The sequence below is a fragment of the Acanthamoeba castellanii genome (assembly GCF_000313135.1).
Source record: "Acanthamoeba castellanii str. Neff unplaced genomic scaffold scf7180000083824, whole genome shotgun sequence".
Lineage (NCBI taxonomy): Eukaryota > Discosea > Longamoebia > Acanthamoebidae > Acanthamoeba > Acanthamoeba castellanii.
In genome coordinates, this window is record NW_004457355.1 from 1 (window position 1) to 12041 (window position 12041).

The 12041-nt window shown below is 58.8% G+C and overlaps 4 protein-coding genes across 4 annotated transcripts; 1 reads left to right on the forward strand and 3 right to left on the reverse strand.

Moving 5' to 3' along the window:
* Nucleotides 1-820: 820 nt before the first annotated feature.
* ACA1_313720 (von Willebrand factor, type A, putative) lies at nt 821-1751 on the forward strand (the record flags this gene model as incomplete). Its single annotated transcript, XM_004336223.1, has 3 exons — nt 821-1094; nt 1167-1306; nt 1401-1751. 3 exons carry the CDS (start codon nt 821-823, stop codon nt 1749-1751), a joined length of 765 nt encoding a protein of 254 aa, XP_004336271.1.
* Nucleotides 1752-1901: 150 nt separating this feature from the next.
* ACA1_313730 (glycosyltransferase, group 2 domain containing protein) lies at nt 1902-4387 on the reverse strand (the record flags this gene model as incomplete). Its single annotated transcript, XM_004336224.1, has 8 exons — nt 1902-2059; nt 2153-2271; nt 2366-2560; nt 2647-2735; nt 2832-3286; nt 3399-3546; nt 3645-3854; nt 4058-4387. The coding sequence occupies 8 exons, from the start codon at nt 4385-4387 to the stop codon at nt 1902-1904; spliced, it is 1704 nt and encodes a 567-aa protein (XP_004336272.1).
* Nucleotides 4388-4655: 268 nt separating this feature from the next.
* On the reverse strand, nt 4656-7527 carry ACA1_313740 (Fbox domain containing protein; the record flags this gene model as incomplete). Its single annotated transcript, XM_004336225.1, has 9 exons — nt 4656-4919; nt 4992-5138; nt 5217-5459; nt 5544-5661; nt 5752-5991; nt 6076-6212; nt 6380-6465; nt 6558-7079; nt 7425-7527. 9 exons carry the CDS (start codon nt 7525-7527, stop codon nt 4656-4658), a joined length of 1860 nt encoding a protein of 619 aa, XP_004336273.1.
* A 741-nt stretch (nt 7528-8268) lies between these two features.
* On the reverse strand, nt 8269-11897 carry ACA1_313750 (uncharacterized protein; the record flags this gene model as incomplete). The annotated part of the gene is made up of 18 exons (XM_004336226.2): nt 8269-8292; nt 8379-8794; nt 8874-9083; nt 9152-9219; nt 9294-9393; nt 9486-9580; nt 9665-9761; nt 9864-9993; nt 10083-10153; nt 10257-10466; nt 10503-10547; nt 10646-10755; nt 10828-10986; nt 11080-11176; nt 11260-11311; nt 11407-11516; nt 11604-11747; nt 11822-11897. Coding segments are annotated over 18 exons (2214 nt in total), but the record flags the coding sequence as incomplete, so codon positions are not given.
* Nucleotides 11898-12041: the final 144 nt, after the last annotated feature.

Sequence of the window (12041 nt, forward strand, 5' to 3'; positions counted from 1 at the left end):
CGATGTAGTGCGGCTTCTTCATGTCGTCCAGGAAGGCCATCAACGACTGCAACGACTTGCCGTTCACTTCCTACGTGCACAACAGGGCAGGGTTGGTCACACGCACACGCACACGCACACGCACACGCACACGCACACGCACCTGCTCTTTTGGGTAGTCGGAGAAGAGGTCGGGGTGGACGAGGAGGTAGAGCCGATTGAGGAGGGTCTTGATGGGGGTCGACTTGAGCTCCGCCCGTGGGTCGCCCTCCACGTCTGCAGCGCGCCTGCTCGCAGATGAAGTCGCGATGGATCGAACAGCACAGGAAGCAGCGGCGGGGCGGTGGTGGGAGCCGGCAAAGACTGAAGAGAAGCAAACCGTGCGTGGATGAAGAGGGCGCGGACAGGCCGGTGGATGCTCCTTCGCATTTCCTCGCGGAAAGGCCTTGGTCGATCGCCCATCGTGGCCCTTATTGCAAGCGGAGGTGGCAGTGCCGTGAGCGAGCCTGGCCTCCACCACGCCCCTGCAGCCTCGAAGCTTGACAGCTCTGCGCATCGACACCTGGGTCTTGATCTGTCCTTTTCCTACTTCTTTTCTCTGTTCGATTTCTTTTTCTTCGTTATTTTCTACCAGAACGACGAATTGGGTCCCATTATTCGAACTCTCATGAGACGCCGCAACATCAGCAAGAAAGAAGAAGAAGAGGAGGAAAGTGAGACACTGTCCGTGACACACACCCTCAGTAGCATTGTAAATCACGGGTATGTCTCGCTCTTCCCTGTGTTGGCCTCATCTATCATTTTTTCTTTCCGATTTACCCCCCCCCCAAGTAGCGGCAGCATGAACAACACAGGGAAGAGCGAGGAGGACACCAAGGGAAAGGCCAAGGAGGAGGCGAAGGAAGCGGCGTCCGCCACGCCCCAGGCTTCTTCTTCTTCTTCGTCCCAACCGAAGCGGCACTTCACGCTGCTCATCGACAAGAGCGGGAGCATGACCACGCGCGACTGCCCCAACGGACGGAGCCGATGGGAGCTGGCCAAGGACGCCGCCAAGGCCTTCGCCCAGGTCTGCTGCACCTTCGACGCCGACCACACCGTCGACGTTTTCTTTTTCGGTACGTGGCGTGTGCGTGTGCGGTGGCGTGTGCGGTCGGAGCAGTGTCTGAGTTGACAGACGGGCCGAGCAGGAAGCCGAGGGAAGGACGAGCACATGGCGGTGAGATCTGGGAGCGATATCGAGGCCCGGTTCGCGCGAGGACCGACCGAGGGCACCTACCTGGCGGGGTGCCTTCAGAAGGCCATCGAACTCGTGCCCTACGATCAACTGGTAACACGCACACGCACACGCACACGCACACGCACACGCACACGCACACGCACACGCACACGCACACGCACGCTGACCCTGTTGGGTTGTACAGCACACGATCATGGTGATCACCGACGGAGAGGCGAGCGACAAGGGGCCGTTGGAGAAGGTGCTGGTCGAGGCATCGCACAAGATCGCCCGAGACGAGTGCCTGGCCATCTCCTTCATCCAGGTCGGGCAGGACAAGGGCGCCCGCCGATTCCTGAAAATGTTGGACGACGACCTCACCGGCTGCAAGTTTGATATTGTCGATACCAAGGCATGTCGCGACAGCCACTCCACCGCGCCACCGCACACACCACACAGCGAGCGAAGTGGCCTAACCGGTTGCTTTCACCAGAGCTGCGACGAGGTGGCTCAGATTGGGCTAATCGAGACTCTGCGGCAGGCCATCACCGACTGATGCCAGGCGGGATCGCGCTCGATGATCGACACATGTGAATTCTACTGTGCTAAAATAACTTTCTCTATTTTCTTCCCACGGTTTGCAGGTGTCGATGCACACATCGCCACACTCACGCGCGCCCAACGCTAAGAGAACGCCTTCGCTAGCTTAGGCGTAGTCGTCGTTGTTAATGGGCGCGTAGCCGACGTGCTTCTTCCTGTGCTGGAGGATGAAGTAGGTCGTGAGGCCGCCCACCACCACCAGGGCCACGCCGCCGCCCACACCGATGCCGATGCCGAGCTTGGCCACCATCGAGTAATCAGACTCTGCGGTGCGCACACAGGGGAGAGACGACGTGTGTGAGCGAACGAGAATTCGATAGGAACACGCACGCACGCAAGCTGGGCGTCGCGACGTACCGGGAACCTTGTATTGGGGGTAGTTCGGGTAGTTAGGGTAGTTAGGGTAGGCAGGGTAGGCAAGAGCGTCCGACCGGACGGGCATCAGCTCAGGGCGGTTCCACTGGATAAGGTCCGAGCTGTGGTGCGCGTGTGTTAATGCGTGCGCGGCGGCGGTGCGCAGGGATGGAACCGTGGGTGCGGGGTGTCGTTGCGTGGAGAGTAGGCGCGTACGCGAAGTGGTTGGGGGGCTTGATGGAGATGGGCTCCGACTCGACGGTGGAGAAGTGCTCCCAGTCGAGGTCGCTCACGAAGGCCGGGCGGTCGACCTTCTCGACCTGGACGTCGAAGTCGGCGAAGTCGAACTCCCACGTGTTGTGGTGGCGCACGTACACGTGCTTGCCGTCCTCGTTGTTCATCACGTACACACTGCCCCGAGTCGCAGCATTGTCTAGTCAGCCCCCCCCCCCACAGTGCACTATGAAGAGGGAAGATCGAAGCGATGGCGCACGTACGTGGCACCCTTGTTGAGGGCGAACTCGGCGAAGGCGTAGTCCTCGGCCACCGAGTTGTCGGGGTACCTGAGACCGCTGTCGAACAGGCTCTGCGTCACACACACGTGGGAGTCGTGAGTCGTCGTATCGACAACAAGCAATGCTGACGTGTCACGCGTGAGCGTGCGTGAGTGCGTGGGTGGTACCTTGCGGTAGACGAAGGTGCCGAAGTGGGGACCCCACGTGGAGGCGCGCTTGACGATGTAGAAGGACTGGGTCGGGAGGATGTAGTAGTAGTGGTGCTCGAGCACGGTCATGTCCACCTCGCCGCGGATGATGGGCGCCACCTGAGCCGAGATACGGTGCTCGCGGAAGTAGTCGTCGTCGTCCCAGTGCACCACGATCTCGCCGCGCGCGTTCTCGACAGCGATGTTGCGCTTGACGCCGATGGAGCGGCGCTCGGTGAGGTGGATGTAGCGCACGTTGGCGGCCGACAGCGCGGCGATCATGGCGGGGTTCTCGGCCTGCGACACGCGACCATCGTCGACGATCACGATCTCGATGTTGGGGTAGTCCTGCCTCTGGACGAGCTCGATGGCCTTTCCCAGGAACTGCGGGCGCTCGTAGGTGGGCATGATCACGGTGACCAGAGGGTACTCAGCTGCGCAGACACAACACACAGCACACACACACACGCACACGTGACACAACGCACAACACATGGCACACGTCAGCGGTTTGTGGATGCACGCCGGCGGGAGAGGTGAACGTACTGGCCATGCCGGCGTGAGGCGTGACGTAGGACATGTGGGTCCACGAGAAGGCCTTCTTGTTGGGCGCATCGAGCTCGCTGCCGTACTGGCCCACAAGGAACGCCTTGGCGTCGGCCGGCACGCGGATGGTTCCCTCGTGGAACGAAGCCTGTGCGAAAGCACACGCACACGCACACGCACACGCACACAACAAGCTGGGTGAGCGCCCGTGTGCGTGTGCGTGCGGGTAGTGGACGGCGGAGGTACCAGCTTGGTGGGGAAGACGGTGGCGACGGCGGGCTGGTAGGACAACCACGGGTGCACGAGACGCTCGCCATCGTCGGACCGCGAGTAGACGAACAGGTTGACGAAGGCCGACACCTCGCCGTCGATGACGATCGACACCTTCAGGTGCTTCACGTCCTCATCGCCCTGCACCAGGTAGTTGCTGCCGGTCTCCAGCTCCGCGAGCAGCACCTGCGTGATTTTTTATTTGGTTGCGGTCCAAAACAAAAAGACATGAGGTGACGTCTGCAATCTTTACTATTGGACGGAGTTGCATAACCAAAATCTGATTAGGATTGTTATTTAAATCAATAAAAAAAATATGGGGAATGCAATGGACAAGGTAAAAATGGCAAATTGGAAAATTGGTTTTTGATTGGAATTGATGGGCATACCTGGCGAGCGGTGTCGAAATTGACTGACTCGATGGCGAGGTCGACAGAGTGGGCGTGGTGGGGCATCGAAGCGGCATGGCGCCAAACGCCCTCGAGCGTGCGACCGGTGGCAAAGTAGCACACGCCGGCGCTCTCGAGACGCTCGTGGATGGTGGCAACGAGGCGGGCGATGGCAAGGGCGCGGTTGAGCTGCTTCTCGCCGCCGTGGGGGCCGGGCCGCGAAATCTCGTGCACCAGGCGCTCTTCGCTCTTGCACGAGGGGGTGGCCGAGGCGGTGATGGCCAGGGCGAGAAGCGCCAGGCTCAAGAGCAGGAAGAATCGATTAATCATCTCTCCTAAGCGTACCGCTTTTTTCAAGGGACGGATGCGCAATCGATGGAGGAAACTGATCAGATGGCTTCCGTCGCGGCTGCAAAGAAAAAGGGAGCGAAGGCGGCCACGAAGGAAGACGGACTAGAAAGTTCTTTGTTGCGTCGGGCGGTAATGAAGGACATAAAAACTCCGAACCGCACATCTTCAGCAAACGCTTTATTGTACTTCTCTTCTTCATCTTCTTCGAGATTGTTGGTGCCTTACATACCTCCACTTCGCGCGTGCATCATTGTTGGTGGCACTTGACGCTCTCGGCGTCGTTCTTGTCTTCCTCCTGCTTCTTGCGCTTCTCGGCCTTCCGCCTGGCTCTGGCCTCGCCGCCATCGCCGTTTCGGTGGTGGTGGCCGCGGTGGTGGTTGTCCGGCTGCGTGGCCGGTTTGGCCGGGGCCTTAGTCGCGAACACGGGTACCACGCTCCGGCCGGCGATGACCGCTTCGATGGGTTCCCGCGGCTGCAGGAGGGCCAAGTCCTCCACCACCCGCGCAAAGACCTGCGAGGGAAGAAGTTGAGGGTCAAAAGCCCTGATGGTGGTGGTAAGGAGAAGAAGAGGGCGGACGAATACCTTCTTCTTCTCTTCCGACTTGGCGATGTCGTCTTGTGTGGGGAAGACGACGTTGAAGATGATGTGCAAGTCGCCCGCCTTGGGCTTCGGGGCCGAACTGTAGGCCGGAGTCTTGGGCATGTTGGGCAGCACCGGCATTCCCTCGCCCTGTTCGCGACGGCGACGAAAAAAGTCAGGCGCTGCGGGAGGCGTGTGCACTGCGCACGACAGCGAACAAGTGCGTACCCGAATGACCACCATGTCGCCCGTCTTGATGATGCCCGCAAAGGAGCCGTATTCGTGGGGTCGGACCAGGAGGACCCGGTTGTCCATGTGGATGATAGGGAAGGCCGCCCCCGTGAGCGCTTCGTGGAGGGTCAGGTGTTGCGTGTAGAGAAGATCGTTTGATGTCCCGATGCGTTGGAAGGGCTTGTTGTCCTCCTTCTTCTCTGCGATCGTGAAGATGACATCCCCCGCTCTGCTGCCCGGCTGCAGAAGGCGCGTAGAAAGAGTAAAGTGAGACGGCGCCGCTCGATGAAGAACGTTACCATCTTCTTGTGGGCGAGGCAGTACCTTAGCGTCCGACATGCCAGCGAAAACAAGTCGCTGGCCCAGAGCCATCCCTCGTTCCACCTTGACCTCGAGTATTTCGGGCCGGTAGACCACAGAGCGACCAGCACAAAGTGGGCACCTGGAAGACCCGAAAGAGAGAGGGAGAGAGAGAGGGAGAGAGAATGAGCCGAGGGTAATAAGCGAGCGTTGTGCTGACGTTAGGACGTACCTCTCACAGGCCTTGAGTGTGTAGCCTCGAGTGTTGCACTTGCGGCAAGGACTCACCAACTGCTGAAACAGAGGCGGCATGATCTTCGTGATGCTGATGTTTTGCGAGATATGAGCATCGGAAAAGAGAAAGCGCGGTGTGGAGTGGATGGGGAACACGAGGAGAGACAAGTACGTTTTGGTGCCAATTCCGTTGCACTCGGTACACTCCTCGGCTGCGCCCTCTGTCATGCCTCCAGCACTGAAATGGCAAGAAGAACGGTCAGTTGCAACCAATACAAAGGGACAAAATGCGGAAAAGGCAGGAGGACGTTACCCGCCGCACATGGTGCAGACCACGTGACGAGTGATCTTCATCTTCCTCACGCGCCCATTGTACAGCTCCTCGAGCGAGCACGGCAGGGAGTGCACGAGGTCCTCCTCCTTGGGCAGAGCCTGCAGCAGCTTCCTCTCGTATTTTTTCTGTTTATACAGAACACGCGCGTGAGAAGGGACCCTGGTCACAACGATACATTCTAGGCATTCCACAGGGAATACGTGTTCTGTGGTCCTGACTTTCTGACCATTGGACCTTGCCAATGAATAGCGACGAACACAAACCTAAAAGCGAAGTTGCAATGCTTAGGTACCTTCGCGAAGAAGAGGCTCTTCCAGCGGCCGTGGACCTTGAGCGGGGGCTTGGACAGGACCACTTGCTTTCGCAGCAGCGGGTTGACTGCAGGAGGGATGGGCGCTTGTCAGGCAAAGGCGCAGCAACAACAACATCTGATCCCTCGCGCAGGCGTGAATATGTGAGCAGCGCCGTACCGATCTCCAGCCCGTGCTGTTTGCGGTTGATATTGAAGACTCTGCTGAGGATGTCGTGTGCGCCGTCGGACCTGGGCTTGTGCGTGTCGCTCGTTTCGAGCGCACCCGCGAGGTGCGGGCTGACCGTCACCACCATCTCGTCGTCGTCCGTTTCTCCCATGACGGGAGAGCCAAAGGCCTCGTCGGCCGTCGCGGACAGTCGCCCGCGCTTCTCTCGCTTCTCCTTCTCGATGCTGTCGACCCTCGCGCTCCCTTCCTTGTTGCTTGCGACCTCGTCGGCCTTCCTCTTGCGAGAGCCGTTGAGCTGCGACGACGAGGTACCACCGACCACGCCTCGTGGGTGCGGCACGGCGAAGGTGTGGCCGGCAGTTGCGCTCTTGCTCCTCTTTTTGACGTCGTGCTGCTCGGGGCCATCCGTTCCCGCGTCCGCCGACGAGTCCCTCCTCTGCACGCGGCCCGCCGTCGCCAACACGCTCGTCTCCCACGGCCAGGCTGCCCGATAGTGCTCCTTCCACAACATGTCTGCAGCACATACCACCACAAACGCGAAGAAGGGGACGTCAGAGACTGCTACCCGCGCACACCAAATTTGGTTTTAAATATGGTTTTAAATATACGGAGCGTGTGTTTTTTAAATATAGAAATATAGCCGCGCAGGATAATAGCGAGCCAAAGGGCGGAGCTCGCTGATTCAGGAAGGCGCATCTGAGATCTCAACCCAATAATTCGCATTGGGGTGGGCTTTAGAACAACGAAGGTGTGGATTGCCGATGCTATTGTCCCAGATGATGAAGGCTGGGTAGCTACCGAGCAAGCAAAAAGGGAACAAACAAAAGATCGAAGTGAAGAAGAGATGGGAGAGCGTACTGTCGCAGGCAAGGCGCTGCCATTCGGAGCAAACGAGGCCCACTTTGCAGAGCACATGAGGAGGTAGGAAAGCAAAAATCTTAATCCACATCTCGTCGCTCATTAGGTGCGTCGTGTGGTGGTGCTGTTGAGATGTGGAGATGCTCGGGAACGCGTGGTGGGAAAAGCTCGGGGGCTTTGATGAGGAAGTAGAGGTGGAGGTATTGTTGGCTGGACTTGGGATGTCGAATTCAGCCACTTCATCGACGTCATTGCTCAACAATTTGTGAATCTCCATCCTTTGTGCCCTCTCGATCCTCTGCTCCCTCTTTCGTCCTCTCGTCCTCTGCCCAGGAGCAACTGGCAGCTCGAGCGAGTCGTTGGCGTGGGTTGCTGATTGGATAGGATGTGGTTCCGGGCGCGAATCGAACGATGAAAGAAGGAATTAAGGAAAAGCTGCTCGCTTTCTCACAAACCGCTCACCGAGAAGAGCCAAGACGAAGGAGGAGGAGAATGGAAGTTAAGATCTTGGAGGGGCAGCTGGCCTCTCGATGCTGCGCAGAAGTTTGGGTGTTGGCGCAGCCCGAGAACCACTGAGGAAAGACATGGTCAAAAAATTCCCTTGTATCGCTCCCGTTGGTGGATGTGCGGTGCAGTCGTCCTATTGGGCGGCGGTTCCCGAGGTTTGGAGGCCGACAAAAGATCCCATTGGTGTTCGCATATTCCTCCGCCCGCGGGCGGTTGCCGTTGGCTCGCGTCGTCGCTGTTCCGCGGCTGGCCCCGTCGGGTGTTGTTACGGGGGGTGAGGAGTGGAGAAAGAAGGCGAGAGGCCGTCCCGGGATGAGACCACTAAAGAGAGAAGTAATCACTGGCCGGAGCCGGGAGGAACCTGCGGAGTCGTCTAGGGGATGATGGAGCGGGTAAGAAAGGGGCCGCGGGTAAAGTGGTCAAGCAAGATCGCGGGAGGCACAGTACCGTCGACGGATCGCCTTGCGTCGGTGGTGTGCTCTGGGCTGCGGGCTGCTGGCCGAGCACGACCGGGGCCTGACCGCCGAATACCACCGTCTGCGGGTTCATGAACACAGTTGGCTGTTGTTGCGGTTGGGGCGTCGTGGCAGTGGCACCGGCGGCGTAGGGGTTCATGGCCATGGGGTTCATCATCATCGGGTTCATCATCATCATACTCATCATCTGCGGATTCATGGCCTGCATGGCCTGCATGGCCTGGAGGTACGGGTTCGTCGCAGCGTCGCCAGATCCAGAGCTCTGCGTGGCCGCCGTCGCCTGCATCGCCTGCATTGCTTGCATGGCTGGCATCGCGGGCATGGCGGCAGCAGCGGTGGCCTGCTGTCCTTCACCCGTCGGCGCCGCCACCGCCGTGGGGGCGCCAGCTGTTGTTGGGCGCACGGTGGTCAGCTACTCAGTAAAAGTCGGTTGCACGGGGAAAGCATCACAGAAGGGAGTAAGTACCTGCGGCAGCCATGTAGGGGTTCATGGCCATGGCTTGCTGCATGTAGGGGTTCATGGCCATGGGGTTCATCATCATGTAGGGGTTCATCATGCCCATGGGGAAGGCCGGCATCACCGGAGGGGCAGTCTGCACAGTGATGACGGTCGGGCACCGGTACACCGTCCTCATGCCCATTGCGGCCATCGCAATATACCTCACCGTGTAGGTGTCTGGAGCAAGGACACGTCAGGCTCGATGTGCCGGCGGTCAAATAGACAAAACAGCGGCGGAACAGTACCGACAGTGTACGGCCCGTTGATGGTGGCCTCGCCGCTGTCGGTCGTGACCTGGTGTATCGCCTGCGGCCTGCAAAGGGGGAACAAACAAAGTCTGAGAAAGACAGAGAGGCTCTGCAAGGTCCCGGGTGTTTGGGTTCGTACCTGGTGTCGGTGGTGTCGCTGACCGGGAAAATGCCGAAGTATTGGTACGAGTCAGGTCGGGTGCCGGGCCTTATGTTCCATTTGAGCGTGATCTGTTGGCCTGCAAAAAAGGGTCAACTCCACGACCCTAAAATGCCGTACGCTAATAAAACAATAAAACAATTAAAAAAATGATCAGAATAATAAGATTACCAGTGGTGATGGTGGTGGGCGAGACTTCAAAGCTGAGCACGTCATCGGCCGATATGAACTCGTCCTTGATGGCGAAAGGCTGGTAGGAGAACATTCTACGCGAGACGAGAAAACAAAGAGCGTAAGGCGCACCCCACGCATATTACATATCATCTTGTGTCGTGCGTGTTGGGTGGTACCTCTTTTCGCCCCATCTGTAGACCAGCAAGGCGTACTGGCCCTCATAGTACCACCCCGACGCTGCCCACACGCCCTCGGGTTGCATTCGGGTCGTTTCTGTCGAAAGCGGAGAGCGCGGGTGTGAGTGGTCGCTGTGGTCCTCGAGACAGTCGATCCAAACAAACAAAGATCGATAGATGGACGGGGGTAGCAGCCTACCCGCGTTGATAGTCTCGGCCAAGACAAGGTCCAGGACTTCTGGGTCGTCCTCCTTGAACTTGGGGCGACCTTGCTCGTCGGTTTTGGCCAGTACCAGGCCAAAATCGGCACCACGGGCCTCGTCGCTGATCTGGGGGTGGGGGAAGGCGCCGAGAGCACGTCAGAAGCTATTTAACGAGTGCGGCGTATTGTGTAGTGTTGTGTCGTTGGGGCGCACACCTTCCAACGGATCGTGAAGGGCTTTCCAATCGGCGCGGAGGCAGGGGCGTCTACAATGAAATCCTCGGCTCCTGTTAAATCAGGAAATGTGTGAGCGTAAGGGCCACGCACATCACATCGCATCACATAGGCGCGCCCAAGAAAAGGGCACGAAAGGCGAGAAGGAGCCTGTACCCAGCGAGCGAACGGACACCACAATCGACCTGAAGTAGTGGTTGCTGGAGAAAATGGGCTCACGGTAGCGCTCCATGACGAAGTAGTACTTGCCCTCCTTCGGGAAGGTGATCGATTCGCTTTGCCATTCGCCATGCCACATCTGGGTGTCGGCATCTGGCATTTCGAAAATGCGCAGACGCGTTGGGTATTGTGGTGTGAGACTGCACGCTGTGGACGGGTAAAAAACAGGCTAAACGAACGCACCCAAGGTTTCAAAGGCGGTCATCGGCCAGTACCCGACGTCGCGCTCTGAACACGCCCCGGAAGTAAGTAAAGGGTGCACGACACACACACGTCCATGGGGTCACGCTGTATGTCGGCTCGCGAGTGCGCAGGAGTGACCGTACCTCGATTGCTCTCGTGATAGAGAACGATGCTCCACTTGTTGTGGCTGATGAAATTGGGCCGCGACCACTTGAAACGCAGCCCCTCCGAGATCTCAACACCGCGAATAAACCTGCGCAGGCGACGATGTGAGGATCGGGCACACGGGCACGCGCGACTCGATAGTGGGAGGTGCGAGGCGCACTTTTGACGACTGACGGTGAAGGTGGTCTTCCAGGCGAGCAGCTGCTTTTCGCGGAGTGCCAGCCCGCGGTTGGTGACCGCGTCGGCGGGGAGCGCCGGAGCCGACGGAGAGGTCTCATCGATGGTGGCGAACAGGCGCTTGTGGGGCGCCGCGAACACGCTAGGATTTTGTTTAACCCGACACGCGGAGGCGCGATCAGCCGACCATCCATTTCAATCGCCGGCGGAAAGGCAAGGCGCTGGGGTTGCGTACCGCGTGATGCGGGTCCGTTTATCGCCGCGGCCTTGCCTGGTCAGCTCCTTGGCCAAATACGGGATGTAGAAGCCGTCGCCCCAGTAGTAGACCTCGCCTGCGGAACGCATCGTGACACCGATGCGTGTGATGCACCGCACATGTGCAACAGCGGCATACAGGAGGCCGGCGCGTTCGTACCTTGGTCGGTGAGGGCGCAGCACATCTTGTCTTGCGCAGAAATCTGGACCACCTGTGCACCACCGGAGTCCCCCGGTGACAGTCAGTATCGTGACTCGAGGCCGCCAGGTGAGTATGTGCGTGTGTGCGTGTGCGGCGGCGTTTTACCTTTTTGCCCTTCAGGTGGCCTTGAACAGGTTCCAAGACGGGGGGCGGACAGTCGTCGCGCAGGTAGTACGTTCCCATTGTCACATAGTTCCTCCGATTGCTTCCGTTGCCTTTAAACAAGAATGAACGAAAGCGTAGGGATCAGCTCTGAGCGCACACCTAGAATTATAAATACGAAATCATGTGGTGCACCGTACCAAGAACGCCTCGGTCGCCGAGACCCCAGTTAAAGAGCTCGCCCTTGTCAGTAAGAAGCATGGAAAAGCCGTCGCCAACCGCAACGGCCACGAAGCAGTGCGACAGGAGACTTTCGACCAGGGCCGGCACAGGGAAGCAGGCGCCTGTTTTCCAGTACGCAGGGTGAGGCCGGGCCAGGTGTCACATGGAGTGGGAAGGCGAAGGAGGAGGTATGTACCGCATCGCTTCACGCCATAGTTCACACCCCACACCCATACCATGCCCTCTTCGGAGATGGCCACTGTCGTCTTGACCCCTGTTGCACACCCACCGCCGCACACGCACGACACGACACGCATGACATGCGCACGCACACCTAGTCAGGACAGAACGGTCAACACAAAGCGCCAGACGCAGGAGGAACGTACCGGAGGCGATTGAACGATGCGCTGGTGAAT